General features: G+C 36.8%; 1 protein-coding gene across 1 annotated transcript; it reads right to left on the bottom strand.

Annotated features, from left to right (window-relative positions):
• Positions 1-93: 93 nt before the first annotated feature.
• Positions 94-27,438, bottom strand: LOC129449076 (ceramide synthase 2). Its single transcript, XM_055211843.2, has 11 exons — positions 27,082-27,438; positions 12,191-12,358; positions 11,942-12,059; positions 11,718-11,836; positions 5,806-5,863; positions 5,652-5,702; positions 5,313-5,405; positions 3,637-3,765; positions 3,126-3,232; positions 1,966-2,119; positions 94-1,854 (listed from the first exon to the last, which is right to left on the bottom strand). Exons 2-11 carry the CDS (start codon positions 12,355-12,357, stop codon positions 1,705-1,707), a joined length of 1,146 nt encoding a protein of 381 aa, XP_055067818.1. The 5' UTR covers position 12,358; positions 27,082-27,438; the 3' UTR covers positions 94-1,704.
• Between the last annotated feature and the right edge of the window lie 275 nt (positions 27,439-27,713).

Below are 27,713 nucleotides of genomic sequence, written 5' to 3' on the forward strand. Positions count from 1 at the left end.
AGTCCACAATGTTCTTCAAAAGGCAGAGATAAGGGTCCAGGTGACATTTCATCAATCAAACAGTCATTGTGAGAGATGACTCAGAATAACACATTAACTGTGTCTCTCATTCAGTATTTTATTGTTAACATTCTCCATGATATAATGTCATATCATAACAAAACAAAACACAAGAAAATACAAAATAAAGATAACACTGTTTTCTAGACTTGGCCTCATAACTGAAACAATGTAGAGGAGAAAGATGAGCTAAGAAAAAGAAAATGCAAGGAATGTTAATTAACAGAAAATCATTATTATTGGTGTATTATTAGGTGGTTAGACAGTATATAAAAGATAAATAAAAAAGCACTATTGGTATTTTTTTAAGAGGGTTGAATGTATGATCAGAAAGGCACTTTACAATGTTACACTCATGTGCACTCTTTTGAGAAAGCTCAATAACTCTCAGAAATATTTCCTCATGAGATAACATTAAAACCAATAAAATATAAATAAAAAACTTTATCACTACTGTGTTTGTTTGTCAATTTAAAATGACAAAGTCCACACGGTGACATCAGAGTCTGATCAAAGTCTATGTGGTTCATGAATTACTTTGGTGCTTCTAGCAATGTTACAGTACCTCAGATTAGTGTAAGCATTCAAAAACACTTAATTGCAGATTAAACAGCTTGGTTATAACAGCAGATGCTTATAATGTATAAACTATAGAGAATGCCAAAACAGTTTTCTGAGTTATTTTACTATCATAAGACAGGTGGTACAAGAGTGTTTCTTTTTTTAAATAAGCGGGTCAGCTTTACAATGAGAAAACTCCAAATGTCATTCTTCATTTACAGTGGAAAGATAATGTTATCTGAGCTGACCCTTTATACTGAGAAATGAAACCGTAAACATACTTAAAACATCTGTGATATTTGTGAATTTAAGTGTAAATCAGTGAGTTATCCGTTGTTCACATAAAAATTCACATAAAGAGAAAGGCCAATCTGGGTAATGCTTACAAAAGCTGCCTTTCTAAATACCACACAGAATAAACATTTAAACATGTATAATTCATCTCTGCTTAAGGACCTTAAAAATATAAAGGCAACAGACCATCAACACAAACTTCCTTCACACAATCATTCTGTCTTTGGTTTCTGCCTTCAGAAATGTACAGACCAACTCAAAAAATCTGTTCAGTCAAACATGCCACAACTGGCCACTGCGTGTTTGCACAGCGCTTGTAACTTTGGAGTAGATACAGGTTGATAAATGTTTAAACTGGAACTTACCAAATAGTCTGTATGCCTTTACAAGAACTTAGAACGTTGGTAATTTGACCATTTCGTAGTGGACGCATATTTAAAAGTGAATGTAATTCCTGTTGAATAGTAATTCAAATGGACCTCAATTTTGGCTGAAATTCTAGGGTGTAAAGGAACATAGATGCAGATTTATTCATCTGGCGTGAAGAAACAAATGTTTTTTTTTTTTAAAGAACAAACAATGGCAACAAAGGCACATGTTTAAGAAAATCTCAAGTGAGGCAACGCTGCTCCCTGTTTCAGTCCCCAGAGAGAGGAATGACCTGAAGGGTTTGGCATCTTTGACCACTGTGTTTGTGTGGTGTCTGTAGTGTACAGAGCGATTTATCATTCATAAAAACTGAAATCATCAGAAATCAGAAAAAAACATTTTTTCTGCTCTTCCTATGAATCACTCTGTTTTAGAATGGTTGTTGTTATATGTAGCGTGACCGTTCTTCATCGGCCCGTTTTTCTTTAGCTCTCCATTTTTCATCTCACCATCCTCCTCTCCAGACTCATCCGTCTCATCTTTATCAGACCGCTCGTCCTCCACTGACCACTGTTGAGAAACGACATCAGCATCAGAAGTTCATGAAACACAGATATAAATATAACTGTAAATATGATATGAAATGACACTATCATGTGAACATAAAACACAGAGACGTACATTGCTGGTCAGAAATTTGAAGGCCATGCGTATAATGAGCGCAGCCCAGAAGATGTGTAGACATTGAAGGACCATCATCAGCCCGTTAAAGAGGTAATAGATAAAAAATGGAGTATAAAGAGTCATGGGATACACCAAAGTGCAATACATGATCCTGCAAGAGAGAAACAATCATATATTCTGTTAAAAAAATAAAAATATATATTATATATAACCAAAATTGTTCTTAAAATAAATTTAACTTAAAAATATTAGTTAGGGTCACAAAAGCAGTTGGGCGTATTACAGAGTAAAACAAAGTTTTTTTCGATTACAGGTCCAGCTGACGTTTCAGGGGTTTCTATACGCATCACTTCTTTATATGGACACTTCCCCTGGAAAACCCCGCCCACCCATCAATCAGCGGGAGACGCTAGAACTTACAAACATCAAATCACGCGACAGCTTTGTTTAATTTCAAAACTCAACAATGGCACAAAAGAAGAAGTGTGTTTTTGGATGTAAGGAGAAGAAAGCCAGCCTTATGAAATCAATGCATATAGTTTATTATCCGGGGTAGCAGCGGAGTTTTGCGTGTGTGTTTGATGCGCTGGATTTTCCCAACCGGGTCATGACGAGTTGCATGCGGTAAGTAAGACTTCTGTCTTATGTTGGAAATAGTCGCGTGCATATTATATAAAGACACAAACATGTAGTGAATCATAAGTTAAACAGTGTTGTATAATGTTGCATGACTCGTACTCGCTCCTCCCGCAGCAAGTAACTCCTCCTTCTTCATTTTTTCGTAGGTTATCGGAAAGATTCGGTAAAGCTAATCTTTCTTTTATAAATCTGATTAAACTAAAGATTCTTCAGAGATATAAAGAATGTATTACTACTCTATAGGTACTCCAGATTAACATCAGAAATGCAGAAACAGCTTGTGTTATGTGAGCTTTAAACTAAGATAAATATAGAACAGATAATCTAGATTAAATATTTTATTGATTGACAGCCCTAGTAAAAATGTTGAGTCAACTAATATTTTTAAGTTGAAATTTTAAGGCAGCAAAAATTTTTTTTTTAAGTTAGTTCAGTTTGTTGCAATTCATCCTAAGTAGCAAAATTGTTTGTAATTTGACGATAGCACATATGTGAGAGACAAAAGGTGTGATGTGTACCGGAAAGGGAAGATGATGAGGCGCGTGACGATGAAGATTGCAGCAAACAGGATGAAGATGTAGTTGCATGCGTTCTTCCATCTTGCGTAATTAAACATCTTAGCTAACTATGAGAGAGAGAAAGAGCAAATATGTTAAGAATGGTGGTGCTGGTGTAATGGGGGACTATACATATATGAGAGCAACACAGAGACATTGAGAAGGAAATTAGATTTAAGAATTCTTGTACATTACAGTGCTCGTCATGAATTCTTATGTTATAGTAAGAATTAGCTGTAAACATGTATTAAAACATACAAAAAGAATACTTGCTTGCTAGACTATATTTATGGTGTCAAAGTATGCAATTATGCATTGCTTTAAAGGTTACACCCTACCGCCAACATTTCCACTAGAACAGTGTCTTATAGGCGTCCCACAGTCATTTCATTTCTCTAGTCCTAACATCTTTTACAAAGCTTGTTTCGTTTGTGTAAAAGTGTGGTGATGTAAGATGTTTGTGTGGTCTTACCTCTAGTAAATAGTCTGCAGAATCATGAACAAACATGATAAGAGTTCCAGCTCTGAGATAATTAACACACCAGGAGAAACTGACGAGTGTGATGGTGGCCACATGATGAATGATCTGCTCTGTAAAGTCCTAAGATAGAGAGCAAGATAACTCTTCAATCGTATGTCAATACACAATACCTTTGATCAACAAAAAGAGACGAGCTGTTAAGAGCTGTTTATTGTATCTAAACAATAAATAAAGAGCTCAGATGCAAAAGTTTCAATTGCTTTCTTGTAAAAGAGCAATTTTATCAGACTCAACAAATCACAATTTCTCAATGGTCTGAGGCCAGGATTAAGCATATTCAAAGTATTTGAGGAACACATACACTGTAAAAGTTGGTTCAACTTTAAAAAGTAAATTAGCTGGTTGCCTTAACATTTTGAGTTATTACATTTTTACACAACGTTTTTGAGTTAAATATTTGAATTAAAAGTTGAATTAACTCAAAATTGTAAGTTAACCAGGTAACGTAACTTTATTAAGTTGAACCAACAAATATTTTTTACAGTGTAATACGTGCCGACAGAGGTGGACACTACTTAAGTATTTTAGTTACATTTTCCAAGCATCTGTGCTTTTTCAGAGTGTTTGTCTTAAATATTAAATATAAACCAAAAACTTTAAATTATGAAATGTAGTGGAGTAAAAATTATGATGCTTTGTATTGTATGTTTTCCAAGGAAAAACATAGATAAAATACGAATACTTGAAAATTTAGGTTTATGTACACATAATAACCGAATGCTATGTGCTGACAGCATTCGGTTATTATCATCTCATTTTGACGAAGATTGCATTGAGTGGCTTCTGCATCTGAGCTCCTCAAACACGGACTTAACATGAGACAGATTGATATACAGCAAAAAGGGTTGGTCAAGTTTTGCATGCAGGCTGTCATGGGCTGATTTTTTGTCCACTTAGGGAGGAGGGTGTGGTAAATTGTGCCGATTTTTATTTAAGTTGTCCTCTATGCAAAAAAGAGGTACAATTCACCCAAACATACTATATTTCATGCACTCTTAGAAAGGATGTGTTAATTTTTTACACATCATTGTGTGGTAAGCTTTTAACACATTAAGTGTAATTTTAACACATTATGCGTCATTTTCTGTTGATTTTGTGTTAAAATATAACACATGTTGTGTTAAAAGTAACACAAAATGTGTTGTTTCAATAATAACACAGCGATGGGTGAATTCTGGGACAACGCATTTAGTGTGTTGTCCCAGAAACAACACTAATGTGTTGTTTTTAACACATTTGTTCTTAGAGTGTGGTATCTGAATATAACATATGACTCAAAGACTAAATTCTCATGTGCATCTCTCAGTCATAGGTGCTCTATGATGAACCGGTTTTTAAAAAAATGCTGACATGAATAATTTTTCGTTTACCCAACAACAGATTTCACCCCATCTATAGTGCATGTTGCCTTTTTACCAAAAGTATACATGAAAATGTTTTAAATATCTGTAACCACCCAAGCCACAAAAACAAAACAGTCTGCAACAATTCATCTGCTGCTTTGAATATTATGCTGCTGGATAAAATGACTTTAAAGATTTAAGGGTGAGGTCTGCCGTGCCAGATAATAATGAAACGAATGAAAGCAAGATGAACGACTGGCTTACTTTACGCTTGACATCTGATGCCACACTGAAGAGAAGGGATGTGTAGAAACCAAGTTCCAGCATGTAATACCAGTACTGAGATGGCAGCAGTACCTGAGAGAGAGAGAGAGACTCAGAAAAAGTGGTTTGAAAACATGGAACTCATAACTAATGTGTAAGAAAATCGAATGGCTTATTAACTTGCATCAGTGTTATTATCTGACTGCAAGTACAATTCAATGCAAATCTGTCACTTGGGTACAGCTAATAAATAATGAACAATACTTCTACATCATTTATTAATCTAAATTAATCTAAAGCTTTCTGTATATTATGTGTTTCTTAATAAATATTACTCACCAGTTTGGGGAACCCTTTCCACATCTCTTCTAGCTCATACAACCATGGTTTCTAAAGAAGAGGATATTGATGGATTGCGTAATGTAATGGGTCTTTACAGGAAATGAGAATAAGTAACTGTGGTTGCAAAACTGCAAATGGCAAAATGACTTACATCAATAAGCGCATATATACCACCGATAAAGGCGAGAAGATAAAAGGCAAATCTCCAACTGCAAAAGAACACACAGACACACATTGGTACAGTGTTTATGTGTTGTAAAAATGTAATTGTATCTGGATGTGCACAAAGATTTGTCTCTCTTCATTCTCATAATTTTCCAACCAAAATCATCATATAAAAGAAAGGGACTCACAAAATGTACAGATTCTGGTTCTGATTCTAGTTAAGTAACTGAGATCTCATTGTCTCTTTCATCATATTCAGGTAGTCTTTTTAAGGAAGTTGCGTCACTGCGCAGCCATATGTGCAATGCCTCCAGGGCTGTTTCTCAATACCAAGAACTCCAAGTTTGGACTTGCATCCTTTGTAGTTCAGACTCAAAAGAATGAACTCCCAAGGACAAGAGGACGCGAGTCAGGTTATATTGCAAATGGAACTGCAACTACCACAACCAATACTGGAACCAATATGTGCAGTCCTGGCTATTTTTATTTTAATGTATTTAAAAAAAAAATATATATATATATATATATATATATATATATATATACACTGTAAAATGCAATGCTTGCTTTTGTTTTGAAAATATTAATATGTTATTCAGGGAACACATGCATACCCTGATTAGCTTTAATGTATTTATTACAAAATGATATATGATAAACATTAAAACATGATTTGTACACAATGAAATAAACGCAAGAAAAAGATCCAGTTAAAGTAAAACGCAGTGATATACTACAATGTTAAGATTATATAGAAAATATATGTGATTTAAGTTATGAAACTTAACTTTAACATCTGTGACAATCAGACACCAAGGGCAGACCAGCTTCACTGAGACAGTGGCAAATATCAGGAGGACATGCCGATATGAGGCTGCCCTCGGTGGTGTATACGCCGCTGACCAGCTGGAACTCATATATCCAAAAGTTTTAACATAGACACTATCTTTACTAACTGACCACAGATTTGAAGTTTATTACTTTATATTGTTAACTTAACAGCTCTTCGTAAAGAGTAAAATTTCGAATATTGTGCAGGTTTTATGCTCCACTGCCGTTGGCGCAAAATGCATTCTGGGAAATTTGGCTATTCTCACAAGTCACCACCTGATGCATCCTCATCCGGAGATGTTATGTGAACTTGGCTTGATGTGAACTTTGGATTGGAACAGTACTTGGTTCGCGACTGATGACGTTTCACAAGTCCACAAGTACACAAGCAAGAAAGGCCCAGATTTTGCTTAAGCAAGACTTGTCAGATATTGCGCATGCGCAAAGTCCCTCCCCCAGAGGATGTCATTCTTTAATGGTTTTTCACCTTGTTTAATGGCAGGTATATAATCTCCCTTAATCATCTGTTTTTTAAGAATCAGCAAAAATTGTTTTATCATAATATATGTTGCTGTATATATTTAGTGTATAAATGGTGGTCTAGGGCATAGGTTTTCAAACTTTATGAGGCCAAGGACACCCAAACATAATGAACCTTTTGTGAGGAACCACCTTACTAAATTATATATATAACAATTAAAAAAATTTGTTACAATGAATATATAATTAGCTACACTTAGTGTAAAATTGGATGTATAAACCTGAAGACAAACTTGCAGCAACTTTTAAAATAAATCTTTTTTTATGGCAGCTTTACCATAAATTTTAACTTACGAATCCCAGTAAGAAAAAGGCGACTCTAATACAAACACGCAGTAAAAAAGATACAAAGCAAATATAAATTATTCTGAAATCTATATGTAGCAAGAAATGAGAGATTAATATCTAATAAATTAACTTTACAATTTGTCTTTCGTATTTTCTGCGGACCCCCTAGAAGCTCCTGGAGGCACCCCCAGGGGTCCCCGAACCCCAGTTTGAAGACCTCTGGTCTAGGTAACTCTGTTTAAGTATTCCCTCTGTAAAAGTGTTCCCTGTTGTAGTGAGATACAGTACTTTGCTCCAAATGGTTCAGTGTATTTAAGAACGTTGACTTGAATCACGTAAAATAAACTTTTCTGAGAGGTCAAAAAATTTCAAAGACTATGGGGCAGTTTCCCGGACAGGGATTAGACTAGTCCTAGACTAAAAAAAATGTAAGAGCTGTCCAAACTGATAACATCTTGCACTGACATATCCTAAAATACATCAGTGCCCTCTGTTTTGCCTCAAAATGCACATACAGTGAGAAAAATAAGTATGTGAACACCCTGCTATTTTGCAAGTTCTCCCACTTAGAAATCATGGAGGGGTCTGAAATTGTCATTGTAGGTGCATGTCCACTGTGAGAGACATAATCCAAAAAAATCCAGAAATCACAATAGATGCCTTTCAACTATCTATTCGTATGATACAGCTGCAAATAAGTATTTGAACACCTGTCTATCAGCTAGAATTCTGACCCTCAAAGACCTGTTAGTCTGCCTTTAAAATGTCCACCTCCACTCCATTTATTATCCGAAATTAGATGCACCTGTTTGAGGTCATTAGCTGCATAAAGACGCATGCCCACCCCATACAATCAGTAAGAATCCAACTACTAACATGGCCAAGACCAAAGAGCTGTCCAAAGACACTAGAGACAAAATTGTAAACCTCCACAAGGCTGGAAAGGGCTACAGGGAAATTTCCAAGCAGCTTGGTAAAAGAGGTCCACTGTTGGAGCAATCCTTAGGAAATAACTGTTAATCTCCCTCGGACTAGGGCCACATGCAAAATCTCACCTCGTGGGGTCTCTGAGGTCTCTTACACACTGCAAACTTTCGGGAGTGGCAAGCGCATTAAAATGCGGGAGTGAATCCCCTAAATGTTCGTTTCATGTCTGTACGGAACAAGAATCACTCCCGAAAATGTGATGATTGACAAAGAAATAACAATAGAAACGTTCTGCCGTCTCCCGTGCTTATCACTCACAGCTTTGACCAAAATAATAACAGCATTGTGTTTTTCAACAAACCTCCGTCTTGGCGTTGTGTATTTTACGCGTTTGTGAGGCTGCTTCACAGCGCGGAGCGCGCGGTCTTGCAGTGTTGCCAGGTCCTGGTTTTTTTTTGGACGTAAATACCGTTTTGGCGCTTAACCGTTTAAGGCGTTTTTGGTGTTAATAAAGTGTGAGGGTGCCAATCCCAATATTTTGATATTTGAGGTAAAGCATTTAGATTTATTTGGGTTTATTATTGGATTTTTCTTGTTCGCTGTTTTTTAGTGCAAGATCTGGCAACACTTGTGCATCTGTCATTTTCTGAACCGCGCATACAGAAGACTTTTTCCTCTTCTAAGCATTTATTTTTTCAGACGAGAGACCTGTCCTGTTTATGATGAACTTTTAAACACTTGATTAGAGTAAATTCGGGAGTAAATTCGGTTGTAGGATGCGGTTACTGAATTACTGAACTGTGTGTGTACAGAACAGGATTAAGCATTAAAAGGTGAAGTGACAACCGAATTAATATGCAGTGTGTACGGGACCAATGATCCTAAGAAAGGTGAGAAATCATCCCAGAACTACACGGGAGGAGCTGGTCAATGACCTGAAAAGAGCTGGGACCACAGTTTCCAAGTTTACTGCTGGTAATTAGAGGTCGACCGATTTATCGTCCGGCCGATTAATTGGCCGATTTTTGGCATATTTTAAAAAATCAGCTTTGGCCGATTTTGCTGCAAAATTAGGCCGATTAATATGCAGGCGCATCTGCAGGCACCTAAGTGTTGTTGTAGAACTCGTGACGCTGCCTCTTGCTGCAAGCAGACCGCTCCCGTCTCGTGTGTGTGCAGCCATGCCTTGTTCACAAACAGCTTTAGTAAACGATGGCGGGATTGCACGAATTAAGCAGCCAGTACAACAGCGCGACGGGCTTATGTCTTGCGGTGCACTGTCCGTGCAAAGATTAGGCTCATTTCATGTGATTAATGAGTGATGATGATCTTTCTTTGCGTGACAGAGAGAGCTAGTGATGGGCTCCAGCTCTACATTTTAGTGATGGCAGTCCGGCTCTTTTCATAGATTCGGCTCTTCTGGCTCGGCTCCCTTAGAAGAGCCGGCTCTTACGGTCCCACCCCTGCCTGCGTCTAAAGATTCGTCTCTGCTCGTTCGCTACAAAGAATCAGCTCTTAGAGCCGGCTCATTCGCGAACGACCCATCACTAGAGAGAGCAGAACCGCGCGTGCACTCTTTCTGCCTTTAAACTGTCTCCCTGCTTTTATTACTCAAAACAAAACTGACTCGATGGCGAAAGGTCGGAAGACCAAATCATATCCACCGAGGAAATGTTTTACGTGTTGCTACAGTAACACTTTGTTTACAGTTTTGCGCTGCTCAGCCTGGATTACAACACAATGCGTCCGATTCGCGAACTGACTCCTTTGAACGGATTCGTTTGAATGAACGGTTGAAACAACAGATCTGTCCCAACACTAAACTCACAAGACGTCACTGTCAGCACAATCAGTCACTTATAGCGCCTCAGAAATGAGAATGTAAATGTGTTTAGAAAGAGTTGCCCTAAATAACAGTCTCAACTAAAAAACATTATGATGAATAAATAATTTATCAGATCTACCAAATAAGGATTTTATCCTACAAAGCAATAAAAGCCATGGTAAAAAACTGATCAAAGATGATGACAGCAGAGTATCAGGTAATATCTGTGTCTGATAAATGCATGGTGCAGAGGAGGTTGTAAGACCAGTCATAATTTTTTTAAATACTTTGACTTATTAGTGACATTTTACATTTAAAATATCTGCTAAGGATGAGAACATTTTGATTATTATGTACATATAGAAAATCGGCCAAACATATCGGCCGCCCTGATTTCTAAATATCGGCATCGGCCAGAGAAAAAGCCATATCGGTCGACCTCTACTGGTAATACACGTCATGGTTTGAAATCATGCATGGCACGTAAAAAAAGTTCCCCTGCTTAAACCAGCACATGTCCAGGCCCGTCTTAAGTTTGCCAATGACAATTTGGATGATCCAGAGGAGTCATGGGAGAAAGTCATGTGGTCAGATGAGACCAAAATATAACTTTTTGGTCATAATTCCACTAAACGTGTTTGGAGGAAGAAGAATGATGAGTCCCATCCCAAGAACACCATCCCTACTGTGAAGCATGGGAGTGGTACCATCATGCTTTGGGTGTGTTTTTCTGCACATGGGACAGGGTGACTGCACTGTATTAAGGAGAGGATGACCGGAGCCATGTATTGCGAGATTTTGGGGAACAACCTCCTTCCCTCAGTTAGAGCATTGAAGATGGGTCGAGGCTGGGTCTTCCAACATGACAATGAAGCATGTTGAAGCACACAGCCAGGATAACCAAGGAGAAGCTCTGTAAGAAGCATATCAAGGTTCTGGTGTATCATGGGTCTCCAGACCTAAACCCAATAGAGAATCTTTGGAGGGAGCTCAAACTCCGTGTTTCTCAGCGACAGGCCAGAAACCTGACTGATCTAGAGAAGATCTGTGTGGAGGAGTGGGCCAAAATCCCTCCTGCAGTGTGCGCAAACCTCGTGAAAAACTACAGGAAACGTTTGACCTCAAACAAAGGCTACTGTACCAAATATTAACATTGACTTTCTCAGGTGTTACTTATTTCCAGCTGTATCATACAAATAAATAGTTAAAAATCATCTATTGTGATTTCTGGATTTTTTTTAGATTATGTCTCTTACAGTGGACATGCACTTACAATGACACTTTCAGACCACTCCATGATTTCTTAGTGGGAGAACTTGCAAAATAGCAGGGTGTTCAAATACTTATTTTCCTCAATGTAAGTAATGTTTTTAGTAAGGCATCTTTGTTAAAACTAGTTATATTTCCTAATTAAACTAAGGCCTAGTCCTGGCTTAAGTTAATCCCTGTCTGGGAAACCACCCCAAGATGTTCAAGTGCATTCATACCAGGCCTCACGAAACTTCTTGAGAACGTTGGGTCTGTCCTGGTTTCTGCGTCGCCTGAACCAGCGCTGAATCTGTCTTTCCGACCAGCCTGTCTGCTTGCACAGTTCCTCTACCGAACTCTGAACACAACAAAGTGAAGACAACAATTTATGTGGTGATGTTGGTCTATGTGTGTCTTTATGACAGTCTATGTGACAGTAAAGTGTGGTGAGCATTTTCTGCACCTGTCTGGGTTCTTTAGCTGCATTGCAGTAATGGGACTCCAGTGTTCGGTTGTATGCAACTGGCCGTCTTACAGTTTCCTTAACACCCAGCAATGAGGCTAGCGGTGTAGCGACAAACCTACATACAGTACCAAAAAAAGTACAAGAGAAAGTACAATATCAGTGACACAATATTGTATTGTTATGATGACCTATTTTGTCTCTATCCAATGGTCAACAGAGAGAAAGGATAAAAGAGCCCCAACCCACCTTTCAAAGACTTGTCGAACAATAAGAAACATGATAGCAATTGGCACTGCCACCCACAGATCCTGTGGCTTTGCGTAGACCTGCCCATCTTCTAGGTCGGCCCACCCATGGCCTTCAGGAAACCAGAGATAATCCTGCCAGAACACTTCACTCAACCATTTCAACATACTGCAGAAGACAAATAGAGAGCAAGTTTACCGTCACCATCTAGCCATCTGTATGTCTCTTGTACAGTCTCCTGTAGGTTTTTAGTTAACCAAAAACAAGACCTTGTGTGTGTACTGCTTATGCTTTATGTGATCAAAAGGCATTTTAAAAAGAAATGTTCATGGCCCAGACCTGCGTTAATGTTCTGGCTATAGATATTGCAATTATGGCAAAGCAGAAGTATTTAGGTACATTTGTTTCAACTGTAAAAAAACACATTATACATTCCAGACAATGTACTCATTTAAAATGAGTGAACTGTACTCAAAGTTTATTCAACTCAAAAGTTTTATGTGTGTGTTCAACGATTTCACAAACTCAAATAAAATGAGTTTAAAAAAGTAAAAGCTAACATAAAAATTTTAGTTATAACTTCCAAACAGAGTCATTTCAATACAACAACCTCATTTTAACAAACACTGTAAATAATTGCAAACTTTTAGTGGTTGTGATGAGTTTTACGGCATTTAATCTGCCAGGTAAGCTAGGAAAGATTCTAGCACTGCAAATTTACTTTAGTTAAAGGTTCTCTAAGCAAATTCACACGTTTTAGACCATATAACATTTTTTGTTACATACAGCAAACATCTCCTCACTATCTGCTTGCTGCCTGTCCGCTGATCAAACTGTAAAAAAACGCGTTCTCTGTAGACAGCCCAGCCTCCACAAACTGCAATAATAACAAACTGGCCAAACCTACACCAGAAACCATAACAAAGTGTTCTAACCAATAAACGCCAAGAAGGATTTGGGGGTTGGGTTTGGGCGCGTTCATGAAAGCACGGAAGGGAGGGGGAGGAGTTAACTACGCTCAGTTTGTTTGAAAGCACATTTCAAAAATCAACACACAGATTCGCTTAGAGAACCTTTAAACAACACGATTGGTTAAGGAGGCTTTCCAGTTCCCAACATGCTTTGCATGAGCCTTTTGAAATAGTGATATTTTATGTGGCTTTTAGTAAAGAGAAAAATCTCAATAGTTTTAAACATTCAATTATGTTGGAGATTTAGAAAAGTTTGCTATTTTTTAGTTCTGTGGCTACCATTGTTCAGAAGTGTAGTTACCATACCAAGTGTTACCATTGTTCAGCCTGTGTCCTCAGGCTATAGGTCGGTATGTGTTGCTTTATCATATAAACAATAACTGTTTTCTAGCTCAGTTTCTTCACACTTACACATAAGTCACGTAGTCTGTTACTGTGACTTATGGTAAACACTCATTAAGGTAAAACAGTAGTTTTAAGTATAATGTATATAAAATATAAACTTGTATAAATATACAAGAAATATGAAGTTTGGATTCATTTTAATCTATAAATATAATTTACTTGGTTTACTTAAAACTTTTGTGGAAACAGATTCCCTAAAAAGATACTTTGTTTTACAGTGTAGGTGGTTGCTCAGGTGTACTAAAAAAACCAAGTTTCTATTAGTGATGCACCGATGTATCGGCCACCGATATTTATCGGCCGATTTTTGATGAATTTGAAACCATCGGCATATCGGCAATAGCACGAGAAAGGCCGATACCGATTGTTTATTAATTAACTGCATAAAGAAATCCATTATATGTAAAAAAAAAAGAGTTAATGATGTTAATAAAATAAATGCTGAATAGCAAAAACCACCTTTGAAGGTTGTCATGCTGTCTTATTATATTTGTTTTAGCTTAATTTGTGTCTCTCTTATTTTGTTGGTCAGTTGAATGTTAATTAGATCCAATCCATGTTCAGTAAAAATAATTTGATGCAGAAATAAACTAGCTAATAGACCAACTGTATAGTATTGTATACAAGTGTTTAATATCGGTATCGGCCAGAAGATGTCCGTTTAAATCGGAATCGTTATCGGCCCAAAAAAATCCTATCGGCGCATCCCTAGTTTCTACTATATTCTGTATATATCGAGAATATATTTTGTATAATGAAACCGTATTAGTAATTGCTATTTTATATATCTTTTTTTTTTTCTTTTTCCCTGGGGGAAACACTACAACAGGGCTGCCCAACTTGAAGCAGCCAATTAAGGTCTTACTAAGCATATTAGAAACTTTCTTTCAACCTTCTGCTCTACAACCTTCTGGGGGACCCATAAAAACACATGTAGTTTAAAAACCCCTGGTTTAGATTTATTCTTCAGTGTCTATTTCTGCCGTGTTTGTCATTAACCAGTTAAAAATCTGAATACATTTGATTACATTTTAATTACTTTAAAGGGATAGGTCACCCAAAAAAGAAACATTTTGTCATTACTACTTCTAAACCTGTATGAGTTTCAAGACGCATCTATATTTCGGTGCACCTGCTATGCGTCTACATTTAAAATAAACTTGAGCACGACTTGATGCGAACGGCCGCTAAAAGAAAAAAGATGTACAAATCGTAATTCTTGAGTTTTTAAGTCATAGATGTAACAATGAATGTCATATCGTCTATTTCAGAAGTAATACAAATATATTTGATGCTAAACTCATCTATAAGCTTCATATTATGAATTTGACGTTTTCTCAATTTTGAAAGTCCATTATATATTTGTTCTTTTTTGACACAAAGTAGGCTTACCTTATGTTATTTGGCAATATACATGATCTAAGTATTTAAATATGGAAAAAAGGATTTTTATTTTTCCATCTGTTTCCTCTGCATAAATCTTGCTTGTATATTGTAAATCAGGGGTTTCCAAACTTTTTCAACCCAACACGTAATCTCAAGACCCACCTCTTTAAAAAAATAGAAATATAGGGGAAAACACGTACATACACGTTGTTCCCTTTCAGTAGTTTTTAATAAGTTTATTTGAATAATATTAAAATCCCATATGGTAGAGCTGCACAAATAAAAATTATAATTGTTTGACTACTGTACTTGCATTGAATTGGAAATTAAGTATTTGAAAAATGCAATGAATTGCAAGGCTGCAGAGAACATTGCACTATTGCAAACTTTTACTACTGAGAATTTAATTCTATTATTTTAATATAGTCAGTCGTGAACGAAAGTGGGCCGGTCTAGGGCATGAAACTTCAGGGCTCCCGTAAATAATGACAGAATTTAAATTTTTGGGTAAATGCAGCATGGTTTTCTTTTGAAATAAATGTTCTGCGAACAATGTAACTATTGCAGAGGTGCACATTGCGGTGTCAATGCTGAAACTATATATTGTGCAGCCCTACTTCCTTAGCAAAAAGTATTAAAGTGTAAATTATTATTCTGTCAGATGATAAATGAGTGAATTGAGGAAGGGATATCTAAAACATACTTATACAGCATATAGTACTGCATACTTTATCTATAACTTCAGTACTTAGAGTAAATTGATTTTTTTAATGCCAACTGTAAATCCAACAAACAAACTGTGTCTACAGCAAAATATGTAGCATGACAACATCATTCCATTCTGTGTGGTTAACAGATAAGAAATGGTCTTCCTTTAGATATCACAAAAAACACAAAGTAAACGGATGTGGTTAGTGGTAAAGAGGGAACTGGAGACGCTGGTAAGATGGTCCCTTCCTGTCTAATGGGTGGTTATCTGTGTTAACACTATTAAATGAATGTAGTCAGGGTAATGCACATTGCATAATTGTCACAGTGAAAGATTATTATATTGAGATTTGAAAAATGTCAAAAACTAAGCTCAGATTTGCTAAGTCTGCAAACAAACAATCATTATTAATACAGGGTTCACTGTGGGACTCAAACATTTCCCATAAAACGGACCCACATTCAGATTATTTTACCTATACAAATAATTTTACAGCTTCATACGTTTAATGTATTTTAACGATTGTGTCATTTGTCTGAGTTCTAATTATTTTCTTTTAAGGAATTTTAGGAGAAACATCTTTAAGTTAAAACTTCAAATCAAACAAAACTGCGAAGTCAATCAAATCTCCTGAGCTATGAATAAGCAACCATTGAGCAATAATAACATTTTCCTCTGGGTGAAAACATGCAAGTGCATCAGACTGATAACATTGCAAATACAGTAAGATAAGGTTTTAAAAGTCTTTCTGTGGTATTTGAGCACCTCTGTAAACACAAGCATGCATTTTCATCACAGTCAGATACGCATGTGAGGGTCACACTTGTTCCATCCAAATAAAAACAGCAGTGCTCCAATGACAGCCTGCATCTCACATCTCATTGGCAAGTCAAAGTCATGTGATTCAACTCTGACCATTCTCCTTTGAACCAATCACTGCACTGCATGAGCATCTGGTGGTAAAGTGAGAATGAAAGTCAAGCCGTTTGGGAGGGGCTGAGTCTAAATACTTAGATCTTGCTCACACTGTCAGTCCAAATCCGATTTTGGTGCATAATATCTGATTGAAATCCAATCACATTTAGAACGTGTGAATGGCCAAAAAACTTATGAAATAATTTTTTTTCTAATCTGTTTCAGGCTACATCCAGAGGTGGTTCAAAAAATTAATTTCAGTCTGACCGCTCTGATCGCATTTGTGTAGCTTTTTGGTTACGTCATGCTGTCACATCAAGTAAACGCAACCACAGCGCAAACTTTGTAAGAGTCCATTTCTGACTAAATTACAGGGGTGTTTGGGAACGTCCATGTATTGGGGAATATAGTTTCTACAACGTCAGATGTTGAATTGCCATAAAGTATGCTATCATGTACAGACTTAAAACCCCTATTATTTATTTAGTCATAGCTGTGTGCTGAAAACTGAATGATATAAGTGGTGACTAATAGTAATGTTTTAACATGTCGTTGAGAAACACTGCAATGTAATGGGTTGCAAAGGGGCAGAAAGTTTCCGGTAAATTTCCTGAAACATTCTATGGGAACTTAATCTTGGGAATTTTTGAAACACTCCAAATTAGAAATTTAACAGCAATTTATGGGAATTATTTTGATATTTTGGGAAATGTATATAAACTGTATCATATATAAACATAAACATTTTGTTTGGTCATAAGCATGGAAGGTAATAAAAAAAAAATAACGTCTTGGCTGATTTTATTGTAAGTAGAACTTTAATTAATTCTTTCATTGAGTAACACAAAAGCATAATAAACATTATTATTAGTAGTATGATTGTGCTAACATACATTTTAGATTTACTGGCTAGCCAGTTGCTGTCAACGCATTTTGGTATTTGTTAGTTTAACTGTTAAAATGAAGCAAGTGTGGCTTCTGTGGTAGTCAAGGTCTGGAAAATGGAGGGGAAGAAAATGTAAAATCGTGAATTAGATCATTGGTGCTCTATAAATGATCTTACCTAAATGTTTTCTCAGTCAGTGTATTTGTCTTTACAATGGTTGTTGCACACTAGCTTTCACACAGCACAAGGAAGTTTTAAACAAATGTATGTAATTTACGTGAATACATGCAAAGATGGACCTTTTGACATTTTCTTTTTGTGTGCAGGATTCTAAAAATGATCTGTGCATGTTATGAAAGAGGGGACAACATGCAGGGGATGTGGCCTCAATTGCCCTTGAGGAAGCAGTGTACCTGTGACTGAGTAATCTGCAGGGTAGAAATTCAACTGAAATTGCAATTAATCTTGTTGTTTTAAACTAAATTCTGTTAAAGGTGCAGTATGTAAATTTTAGCAGCATCTAGTGGTGAGGTTGCCAATTGCAACCAACGGCTCAGTCCACTGCTCATCCCTTGCTTTCGAAACGCATAGAGAAGCTACGGTAGACGCCTCCGGACAAACATGTCATTGTCGGAGACAACTTAGTAAAAAAAGGTTGTCCGTTAAGGGCTTCTGTAGAAACATGGCGTCACAAAATGGCGTCTTCCACGTAAGGGAACCCTCTGTGTATGTAGATAAAAACGTCTCATTCCAAGGTAAAAAAACATAACGGTTCATTCAGTGTTTCCCATACATTGATTTATTTGTGGTGGCCCACCACAGAATCAACACTGGCCCCCACAAATAGAATTTTCATGATTCCCATTTACATTTTTATTTCACCATTCAAAACAGCTTAATTCGGCTTAAAATATAATTTGATATATAATACAGATCAAATACAGATACAGATCAAAGAGTAGAAGTGAAACATATTTCAGATGCCAACACTAGATCAAACACAAACACGACATGATGACGTCACATATATGCTAATTAGTGGGTGACGTCATAACCACCACAGTCTCCTCAAAATCCTGTGGGAAACACTGACGGTTCATTATAAAAAGATCTTTACACAACCCTGATAATATAGTTTTGTATATTATTTTGCATTTCTGTCAAGAGATCCTTCTAAAAATTACACACTGCACCTTTAAATACTGTTATGTTTAAACTACATTTCCGTTCCCTGTTATAGACAACTCTGCAATTTTTTTCAAATTCCCAGTTTATTCCTATATTTTCCTGTTAATTATCATATATTCCCATTAATTAATAGAAAGTATTCTTAACTTTCACCCTTACCTAAGTGTTCACACTAATCATTTCACAGTAGTTTCTGACAACATCCGGCAATGATCGCTGCGGTTGCTATAGTTACCTTTAACAGTAAACAGAACATAAACCACAAAGCCAAACCCTTGCTTAAACCACATTGTATTAATATATTTGTGCTATGGAGAGTACAAACATCACAGAAAACAAAAAAAGGTAAACCAAACTAAAGAGAGGACGAAAAGGCAGTTCTTTTAGAACAGGGGTGGGGAACCCTGGTCCTGGAGGGCCACTGTCCTACAGAGTTTAGTTCCAACCTTAATTAAACACACCTAAAAAATCTAATTAAAGTCTTCAGGATTAGATGAAAAAGAAATGCAGGTGTCTTTGATTAGAGTTGGAACTAAACTCTGCAGGACTGTGGCCCTCCAGGACCAGGGTTCCCCACCCCTGTTTCAGAAGAATTCACAAAAAGAAAGCCACTCAGTCACTCATTCGCAAAAAAAAGACAACCCAGTAGGGGAAAACAGAAAAAAAATTATTCAAGAAATCTTGCTGTCAAGCGAACAGTAGAAGAAGTTATGAAGTACATAATGGCGAGTTCAAGAAAAGAAATAGCAAACAATAAAAAAGAATCCGGAAAGACCAGTGCGTTCATGCTCGTGCCTGATAAAGATTATTTTTATAAGGTATCGTGCTTGGTTTGGAACAATATTACCATTGATTTGTTGTGTAAAGAAGGAGGAGGGCCATCGCCACAAGGCATATATATATATATATATATATATATATATATATATATATATATATATATATATATATATATATATATATATATATATATATATATATATATATATATATATATATATATATATATATATATATATATATATATATATATATATATATATATATATATAGTTATGTATAAAGTTATTATGTATAAATGGGCAGTACCCATTTAGGTACAGATATGTACACATTTGGTACCAATACATACATTTGAGGTACTTATGTGAACTCTTTAGGTTCAAAGAGGCCATTTTTTAAAGGGTACTGCCCAAGTGACAGCTGGGGATCATTTTTGACCATTCACTGAATTCTGCTGGGTTATTTTTAACTCAATGCTGGGTAAATATTAGACAGGACACATGTAGGGTTATTCATAAATAAACCTATGCTGGGTTGTTTCAATTCAATGCTGGGTTGTTTCAACTCGTGGTTGGGTTAACAACAACCCAGCATAGGTTTATTTATAACCCAACATGTGTTCTGTCCAATATTTACACAGCATTGGGTTAAAAATAACCCAGCAGAATTTAGAGTTTTGTTTTTTGACAGCGTACATGCTTTGAGATGAACACTTAATAATCATTCACCATGTAGACAGTTGTTTAAAAAAATTTTTTAGCAACCTTCCACCTTTGCTATTTCTATGATTACAGCAATTTCCGTTTAATATTTTTCTGATTCAGACGCTACAAACAATGTCAATGGAATGTGAAGTCAAAACTGTCATGTTTGTTTTAAATTTGCCATAATACTTATAATAATTACACAATGACATTGTATGAAAAGCAGTGCGTTTTTTCAGTATTATGTTGTACTTGCTGTCTCTATTTCACAGAAACAAACACATTCACATGAGAAAGAGAGAGGAAAAACATCATTACTTACTATCACAAAGAACATATTTTAGCTGTAAAAGTATAAAACTGTAAAAAGGGGAAGAAATCAAAATTATGCCTGAAATGGGAAGTAGTAGTAAAGTACATGTCCGCATGCCATGACCTGAGGGACAGTGTGTGACATAAATCAAATATCAACCTATTCTCATCAAATGCATTTAAATAGCATGCAGTGTAAAAACTTGTGCAATACATAAGCCAAATTCCAATTTTGCGTGCAAATGATATACCAGTCTTCCCGTTCACTTAATACGGCGCATCTTTTTCGTGTCGTTTTATGAATTGGTTGCTCAATTTTTTCTGTTTTTTAAAAGTACTGTCGCTTGGACATTAATCGTTTTTGATTTTCAGTAAAAAAAAATCAGATCCAAACAATTAAAAAAACAAGATAATCGTGATAAAACAACTGTTGTGCAATTAAAATATAAATTGCATGTGTGTTTGAAAGGCACTTCGAAGGCACAATTGCTGTTGTAGCCTATAACACTTAATAAAAAAGTTAAATAAATGTATGCAAAGTCACTAAGTAATCATCATATTAAATAATCACGATTATTACCAAAATAACAATGATTATGATTTTGCACATCGAGCAGCCCTAATGGATGCATGGAGTTGAGGTTAGAATTGGGGTTTGGTTGTCATTTTTTGTAACAAAAAGTTGCTCTGAAGTCTGAATGGGAAGGACTGGCGTATAATATGCATGCAAAATTGAAATATGGCTTATGTATTGCACAACTTTTCACACTGCATGCTATTTATACGCAAATCATGAATACACAACTCACGAAAGAAATGAAGATGAGAAAACCAATCGGCTGAAACACGTCCAGTCTGGTCAAAGTTTGTACAGAGAGGACATATGAAAACAAATATTTGGGAGTCAAATACCTATCGTTGCTGCTGCGGGTTTTTTTTACACTGCAATTACACTGCCTGGTTCGGGTATGAGTGTTTTAAAGATGACATGTCTAAACCCACACTGATGTGTCTCTGTTAAAGAATGCTCATTGGCCAGCTGATTTGCTTGCATTAAATCTTTATTCTAGTCCGCATGGCTTCCCTGCCAGCGCTCTTGCTCCAACCCTAAAGGAAAGAAACTAATTTTGCCACTACACAAATACTACACAAGGTGATATACAACCAATCATCATAGAGAAAAAAATGACTATAAATAAGCCAAAATCATGCTGGGACATGCACAGCTTCTAAAAAAATGCTGGGTTATCTTCAACTCAGGGTTGGGCAAAAGGGGACAAGCGTAATTGTTGGGTTAATTTAACCCAGAACATTTTTTTTTGCCCCAGCATTTTGGATAAAAACAACCCAGCATATGTTAAATTACAGGGGTTCATCCCTTTTTTACTCAGTGCTGGGTTGAGAATACTTTTATTCAGATCTGTGGTTACAACATGACTACAATGTAAATTTTGTTAAATTTAGGGCTGTGAAATTGAATTGTGCAAATATGCGTTAGAATTAATTTTAATGAATTACAGTGAAATGCTGTCACATCCAAAAGCCAGAGGGCACTCTCGTGCAGAAACTCCATTTGTGCCATTACAAACGCTGTCTGTGTCCAAAAACTTAGGCAGCTGACTTCTTGCCTCGCTGCCTCATTAGGCATTGACTTCAGAAGCATAAAGGCAGCTCAGAGAAAGGCTTTCGGACACACTTCATTGGCAGCGTGTTTGAAATATAAACAGAGAGCGCCTTTCTGATAACTACCGTAAAACTTCAAATAATAGCCGAGTCTCAAATAGACGCCTGTCTCTTTTAGACGCCTGGTGTGACGACAGGTTTGGGTAAATAAACGGCTGTCTCAAATAAAGGCCTGGTCTGTTTTTTAGTTTCGGGTTGTATTTAATCTTCTAAAACCCGTCAGATCATCTGTTTAAGCCAGTTCTATGGTGCAGATTGCACACGCTAAAGTTTTGATTACCGGTAGATGTCACGTGACAGACGCAGTCGTTCCATTACTCATCACTATGACAACACAACATAAGGTTCGTCGTCAGGATTGAAGTGATGATGGCAGTAGCGAAGTGGCAATCGGGAGAGTGGGGACTTTTCCCGGTGTTTTGAGGCCGCTGATAATAGCCAGGCTTTCAGTCTTTTGTCATGCATGCACTCCCACCACACATAGTATTTCTCACGCAGAAACACTATTTATCATATTTAAAGGGAAACTTCACCCATTTGCATTAAGCTTTGTATTGTTAGAACCCCAGTCATGTTTTTGAATGGTCGTGCATCATTCCCTCAGTTTCTCATGAGACGGGAGAAATACTGATTTCAGTGAAGCACTTCCTTCTTTCAATGATGTAAAATCGTCATTTTGCGTCATTGAAAGAAGGAAATCCTGTATCTCTGTTGAGTGTGAAAGACTACAGACACTCATTCCTCATTTTACCATTCCTCATTCCTCATTTATGGGTGGGACCCACACACGCTAAAGACCTATTACAGATCAGTGGGTGGGACTTACGAAAATATACGAACACAGACGGAAAAAAGAAACGATCAGCCGTCATCTTTATGCTAAGCTAAGCTAAACAGATGTTGTGGAGCACGCCAGACTTCATGTCACAATAATAGCGGAAGGTAATCGATATGATATGGAAGAGGGTGATTTTACAAGCGTGATGCTCTAATCCGCTGTTCATTGCACCTTTATGAGCCACAATACAGCAAAGAGCTCAGGCAAATGGAGAAACAGAAGCCCGAGGAGAAGCCGGAGCCTGGGCTTCGGCTGAGTAGAGGAGCCCGTGGAAGACGCCGCAACCATCGGCCTCTGCTGCGTAAAGAAGCTTGGACAGACTATTGCGTGTACTCTCGCTGTGTGCTTGCTTTATAACATTTCTGCATCAGATAAGGATATGGACGTTTGTTTGGTGAGGGTTTCCCGGCAAGAGAGCAACTTTGCACGTGTTTGGACGTGTTTATTTCACAGACGTTTTTCGGCTTACGAGCAAACGCGCTGCGGAGTATATGAGCTTGGACGGACTCGCGCTGTGTGCTTTCGGTTTAACATTTCTGGATCAGATAAGGATATGAATGTTTGTTTTGTGAATGTTTCTGGGCGCGTGCTTATTTCAAAGACGTGTTTCGGTTTACGAGCACAAGCTCCAAGAGCTGAGGCAGCGCGTCTGTGGAGATATTGTGCAGGGGACGCGTTTGTGTGGAGGATGCAGGGAATGGGATAAACGGACGTCTGACTAAAGTGAGTGTGTCTATTTTCTGTGTTATACTAAGGTGGCATTTATATACACAATAGGATATCTGAGCGGTGTTTAATATGTCTATATTGTGAGAGCAGTGAGGCCGATATAACACAGATGTAATTACAGTAAACAAGAGACAAAAATAAAATTGGTAAAACCAAATAAACATTTAAAATGCATACCCTTTTATTAGTACTTGGAAAGACATTTGTACTGCGGATCTGAAAACGCACGTTACTTTTTTTTTGTAATTCAGTGTTTATTGGTTTTGTCAAAGCTTATATAACATTTCGCAGAGTAGAAAGTAGAAATAGAAAGTATTAGACCAATATTATCCCTGTTCCCTCCCCTCACCCATCCCATTGCACTCAGGACTTGAAAGACACAATATAGGATATAAACAACAAAGATCTGTAAGTACATGTTTATACACATAAAATGGGATTTAAAGTAAATAAATATTAATGAAAGTACTACAAAAAAAAAGAGAGAGAAAGAAAAAAAAAGAAAAAAAGAAGAAACCGCACGTTACTGTTTGAATAAGACTTTGCTACACACCAGACCAGAGTGTTATTGTGTGTAACACAATGTAACATCACGTTTAAAAGTAAGTCATGATTGGTGTCTGTCAGACACAGTGGTGGTGGCTATTTTCTTTGTTTTACTAACGTGGCATTTATGTACACAATATCATATCTGAGCCGTGTTCCGATTAATGGGAGTGGCTTGCAGAGCTGTGCATTGTGGTGCATAGTGGGAGTTGTAGTTTTTCATACAAATGTGCTCTAAAGTCACGTTCTGTCTTTTCTTGGTCAAATAGGCACAAAATTCTAAATTTATGTTACATTTTGACTACAAATATGACTCACTTTCCATAAAGATTAATGTTCCTATCGGTGAAATGGCCCTTTAATATGCTGCAGTGCCCAAAATGTATCCGGCCGCACTGCTCTATCAAGCCCATCTCCCCTGGAGTTCTAGTCGGCTGAGCCAATAAAAAAAAGAAAGAAAGAGGCTACACAATAGCCAATCAGAAAAATGTATCTGGGTAAGATTTCACGCGACAACCAATAAAAAAGCATATACTCGTTTGCTTTATTTATGCTACCAATAATTTAAGACTGTTATTCTTACACAAACTAATTTGTTAAACACATTCAAATTATAAATAAAATGTAATATGTGGTAACCTCCTGCTGTCATGCTGGAACAATTAAATTAAAAGCCTGTCTCTTTTAGATGCCTGGTGTGACGATAGGTTTGGGAAAATAAAAGCCCGGGCTATTATTTGAAGTTTTACGGTAATCACATATTTGAAAACTGCAATACTAATTTCACGCTAGAAATGCAATTAAAATGTGTATAAAGTGAAAATATGCATTAATTTACACTACATTTGTGCTTGGCCGCTGTTTAATTTTTTAATACATTTATTTTTACCTCGACCAGGCTCGACCAATCACATTCCTCATGCTCACACATGCATAGAATTGTGGGACAGGACGCTGGAGGTATCTCAGGAGTCAGGAAGTAAACCTAACATTGGATTTGGACATGCCTTGATGCCTTTCTGCCTTGGAATCAGAAGGCAGCAATTTAGAGTTTTCGGACACAGCCGTTATTCCAGGAAATGTCTAGAGGCATATTTATAATTGCTGTTCTTCAAATATTTCAGGTATTTTTATGATAATAAAGAATATTTTAAATGATTATATTTGACGAGTGTTGCTTTTTTAAATCCACATTTTGTGATTTTAGATTGATAAGAACTTCCTACTGATCACAGAGCTGTAGTAGTAGTATATGCACAAGCTGTGCATCTGAAACACAGAATCGGAGCCATGTGATTCAGAATCAATTTCAAACAGGTATATTTAAAGGGGACAGAGAATGAAAAAACATTTTTACCTTGTCTTTGTTGAATAATGGTAGTCTAACCACATTCACAAACATATAAAAAGTGCTAAACATGCTAAACATCTCAGTCTTATAGAAATTCCTCTTTTAGAAATGTCAGCAGAAAACAGCCCAATCTGAAAAACTGATGCTTATGACATCACAGGCATCTAACTGCCCTTCCACTTTAAAATAATTGGCTACAGTTTTTGAGTGGCAGCAAAGTCAGCCAATCAGTAATGAGATTGCAAGTTAAGCCAGTAGGGGGAGCCAGATAGGTGCAAAACCAGTTGTTTAAAATCCCCCACCCTAATAGAGTTATCTGAGAGAGGTTTTTAGGAAGCTTCTAAGGCATTACAGACCCAAACAAAAAAAATTGTCTACATGTCACATCACAGAACAAGAATAAATACTCCGTTCAATCATTCTATGTCACCTTTAATGGAAAATGAGATGTATCGTCAAAGCCCTAGTTAAATTCACCCAATGAAACAAGTGACCTTTGGCCACTGGAAGCAAATTTATGGAGGCTTAGCTCAGATTTCCTCAGACCCCCATCATGAAGATAGAACAGGGCTGGTTTTGCATTGCTGTTTGGTTTATTTGGATATTAAAATCCGAGCTGCAGTGAGACTGTAAGTTTATTTAAGCTCTTCATATATCACATTAAGCTTGTAATAGGAAAACATTCAATAAAGGCAGCTGTTTTAATTCATTGCTAATGTTTTATAGCTTTAACCCTCAAGTTCTTACTTTGGTGCTTTAGGAGTCATACTATTATATTCTTATAATAAAGCAAATATTTCTATTTCTCACTTATTTTTATTATATAAAAGGCAATGGTTGCAAAAGTGCAAATGTTTAAAGTCATGAGGTGTCATGGTGGTTTTCAGTAAGCTTCTCTATGCCTATGGTTTATTAGTCATATCTTCCACATGTGCTTCCAGCAGACACACACTCTTTGAATCAAATGAGGATCGTTTCAATTTAAGATTAAATCTCAGAGAAAACACTTGTGTAAAGCCTGATAAAGTGAGTGGTGCTTCTCATCATTATTTTATGAGATGAGGTCTAATCTTGGGTAAATGTTTAATAGCATTGATGAAAGGAAAACCCATAGACTCTTGAACTGTGGTCCATCATATGATCCAACTGAATGGACATTGTCCATGAACACACACACTTATGTTTAACTAACATTTGAAATGGCATTTACACCACCGTTTAAACGTTTAGGGCCAGTTGACAGATTTTTCCATGATCTTAAAAATCTGAATGTTCGTTAACAAAAATATTTGTGCAAATAAAAAATGTGGCAAACCAGCCACTAAGAGTCCAAAACAGATCTTAAATAGAAAGCCTTTAAAATTGTTTAAAAGGCAGTGTAAGAAGCTGCTTGACATGTCAAGATTTTATGGCTAGGCTAAGTTACACACACATACGTGCGTGCGCAGTATCTGAATCAGAGATAGATAACGGGACTTAACTTACTTCAGTCACGGATCCGCGCTGACGGAATGCTCGTTAGAGATCGCTTTACAGAAGTCAGTGGCGCGTGTGAACGCGTCTCCGGGTTTTGTTTTTTATTTACGGTCCGGTCAGTCTGTTTACCGCCCGCATCTCTCCTCCCAGCAACAACAAAAGTTTGATTTACTGCGTGCGCACACAGCAACAGATGCGTTGATCTTTACTCAGATGAAATGATAGCCTTAACGTTATATCCTGAATGTGCGATATCAAAACCGATCGATTTCTTCCGCTGGGTTCCGATGATGAGCGTGTGGTAGTGCGACAGACTTCGGGAAGTAGGCTCGCCGGAAAGGGCGCGCGTGCGTGTGAGAAAGAGAGAGAGCGCGAGAGAGAGATAACGGAACGGGAGGGACTTAAACACATCATGACGGTCGAGCACATGAGAGATACATCACACTATTCCGGACTCAATCTTAACATGTTTTTTACTCCATATAGCAGCCTAATATCCAAAGTTTAAAAAATCTACAAATATAAAAACTTACAAAACTATTTATAACAACTTATTGTTACTGTTTGTAAATTAGTTGGGAGTAAAACTATTCTAGCATTCATTTAGTCATGAAAATGTAATCAAAAAGTTGATCAGAACA

The sequence above is a fragment of the Misgurnus anguillicaudatus genome, chromosome 10 (genome assembly GCF_027580225.2).
Source record: "Misgurnus anguillicaudatus chromosome 10, ASM2758022v2, whole genome shotgun sequence".
Taxonomy (NCBI): domain Eukaryota; kingdom Metazoa; phylum Chordata; class Actinopteri; order Cypriniformes; family Cobitidae; genus Misgurnus; species Misgurnus anguillicaudatus.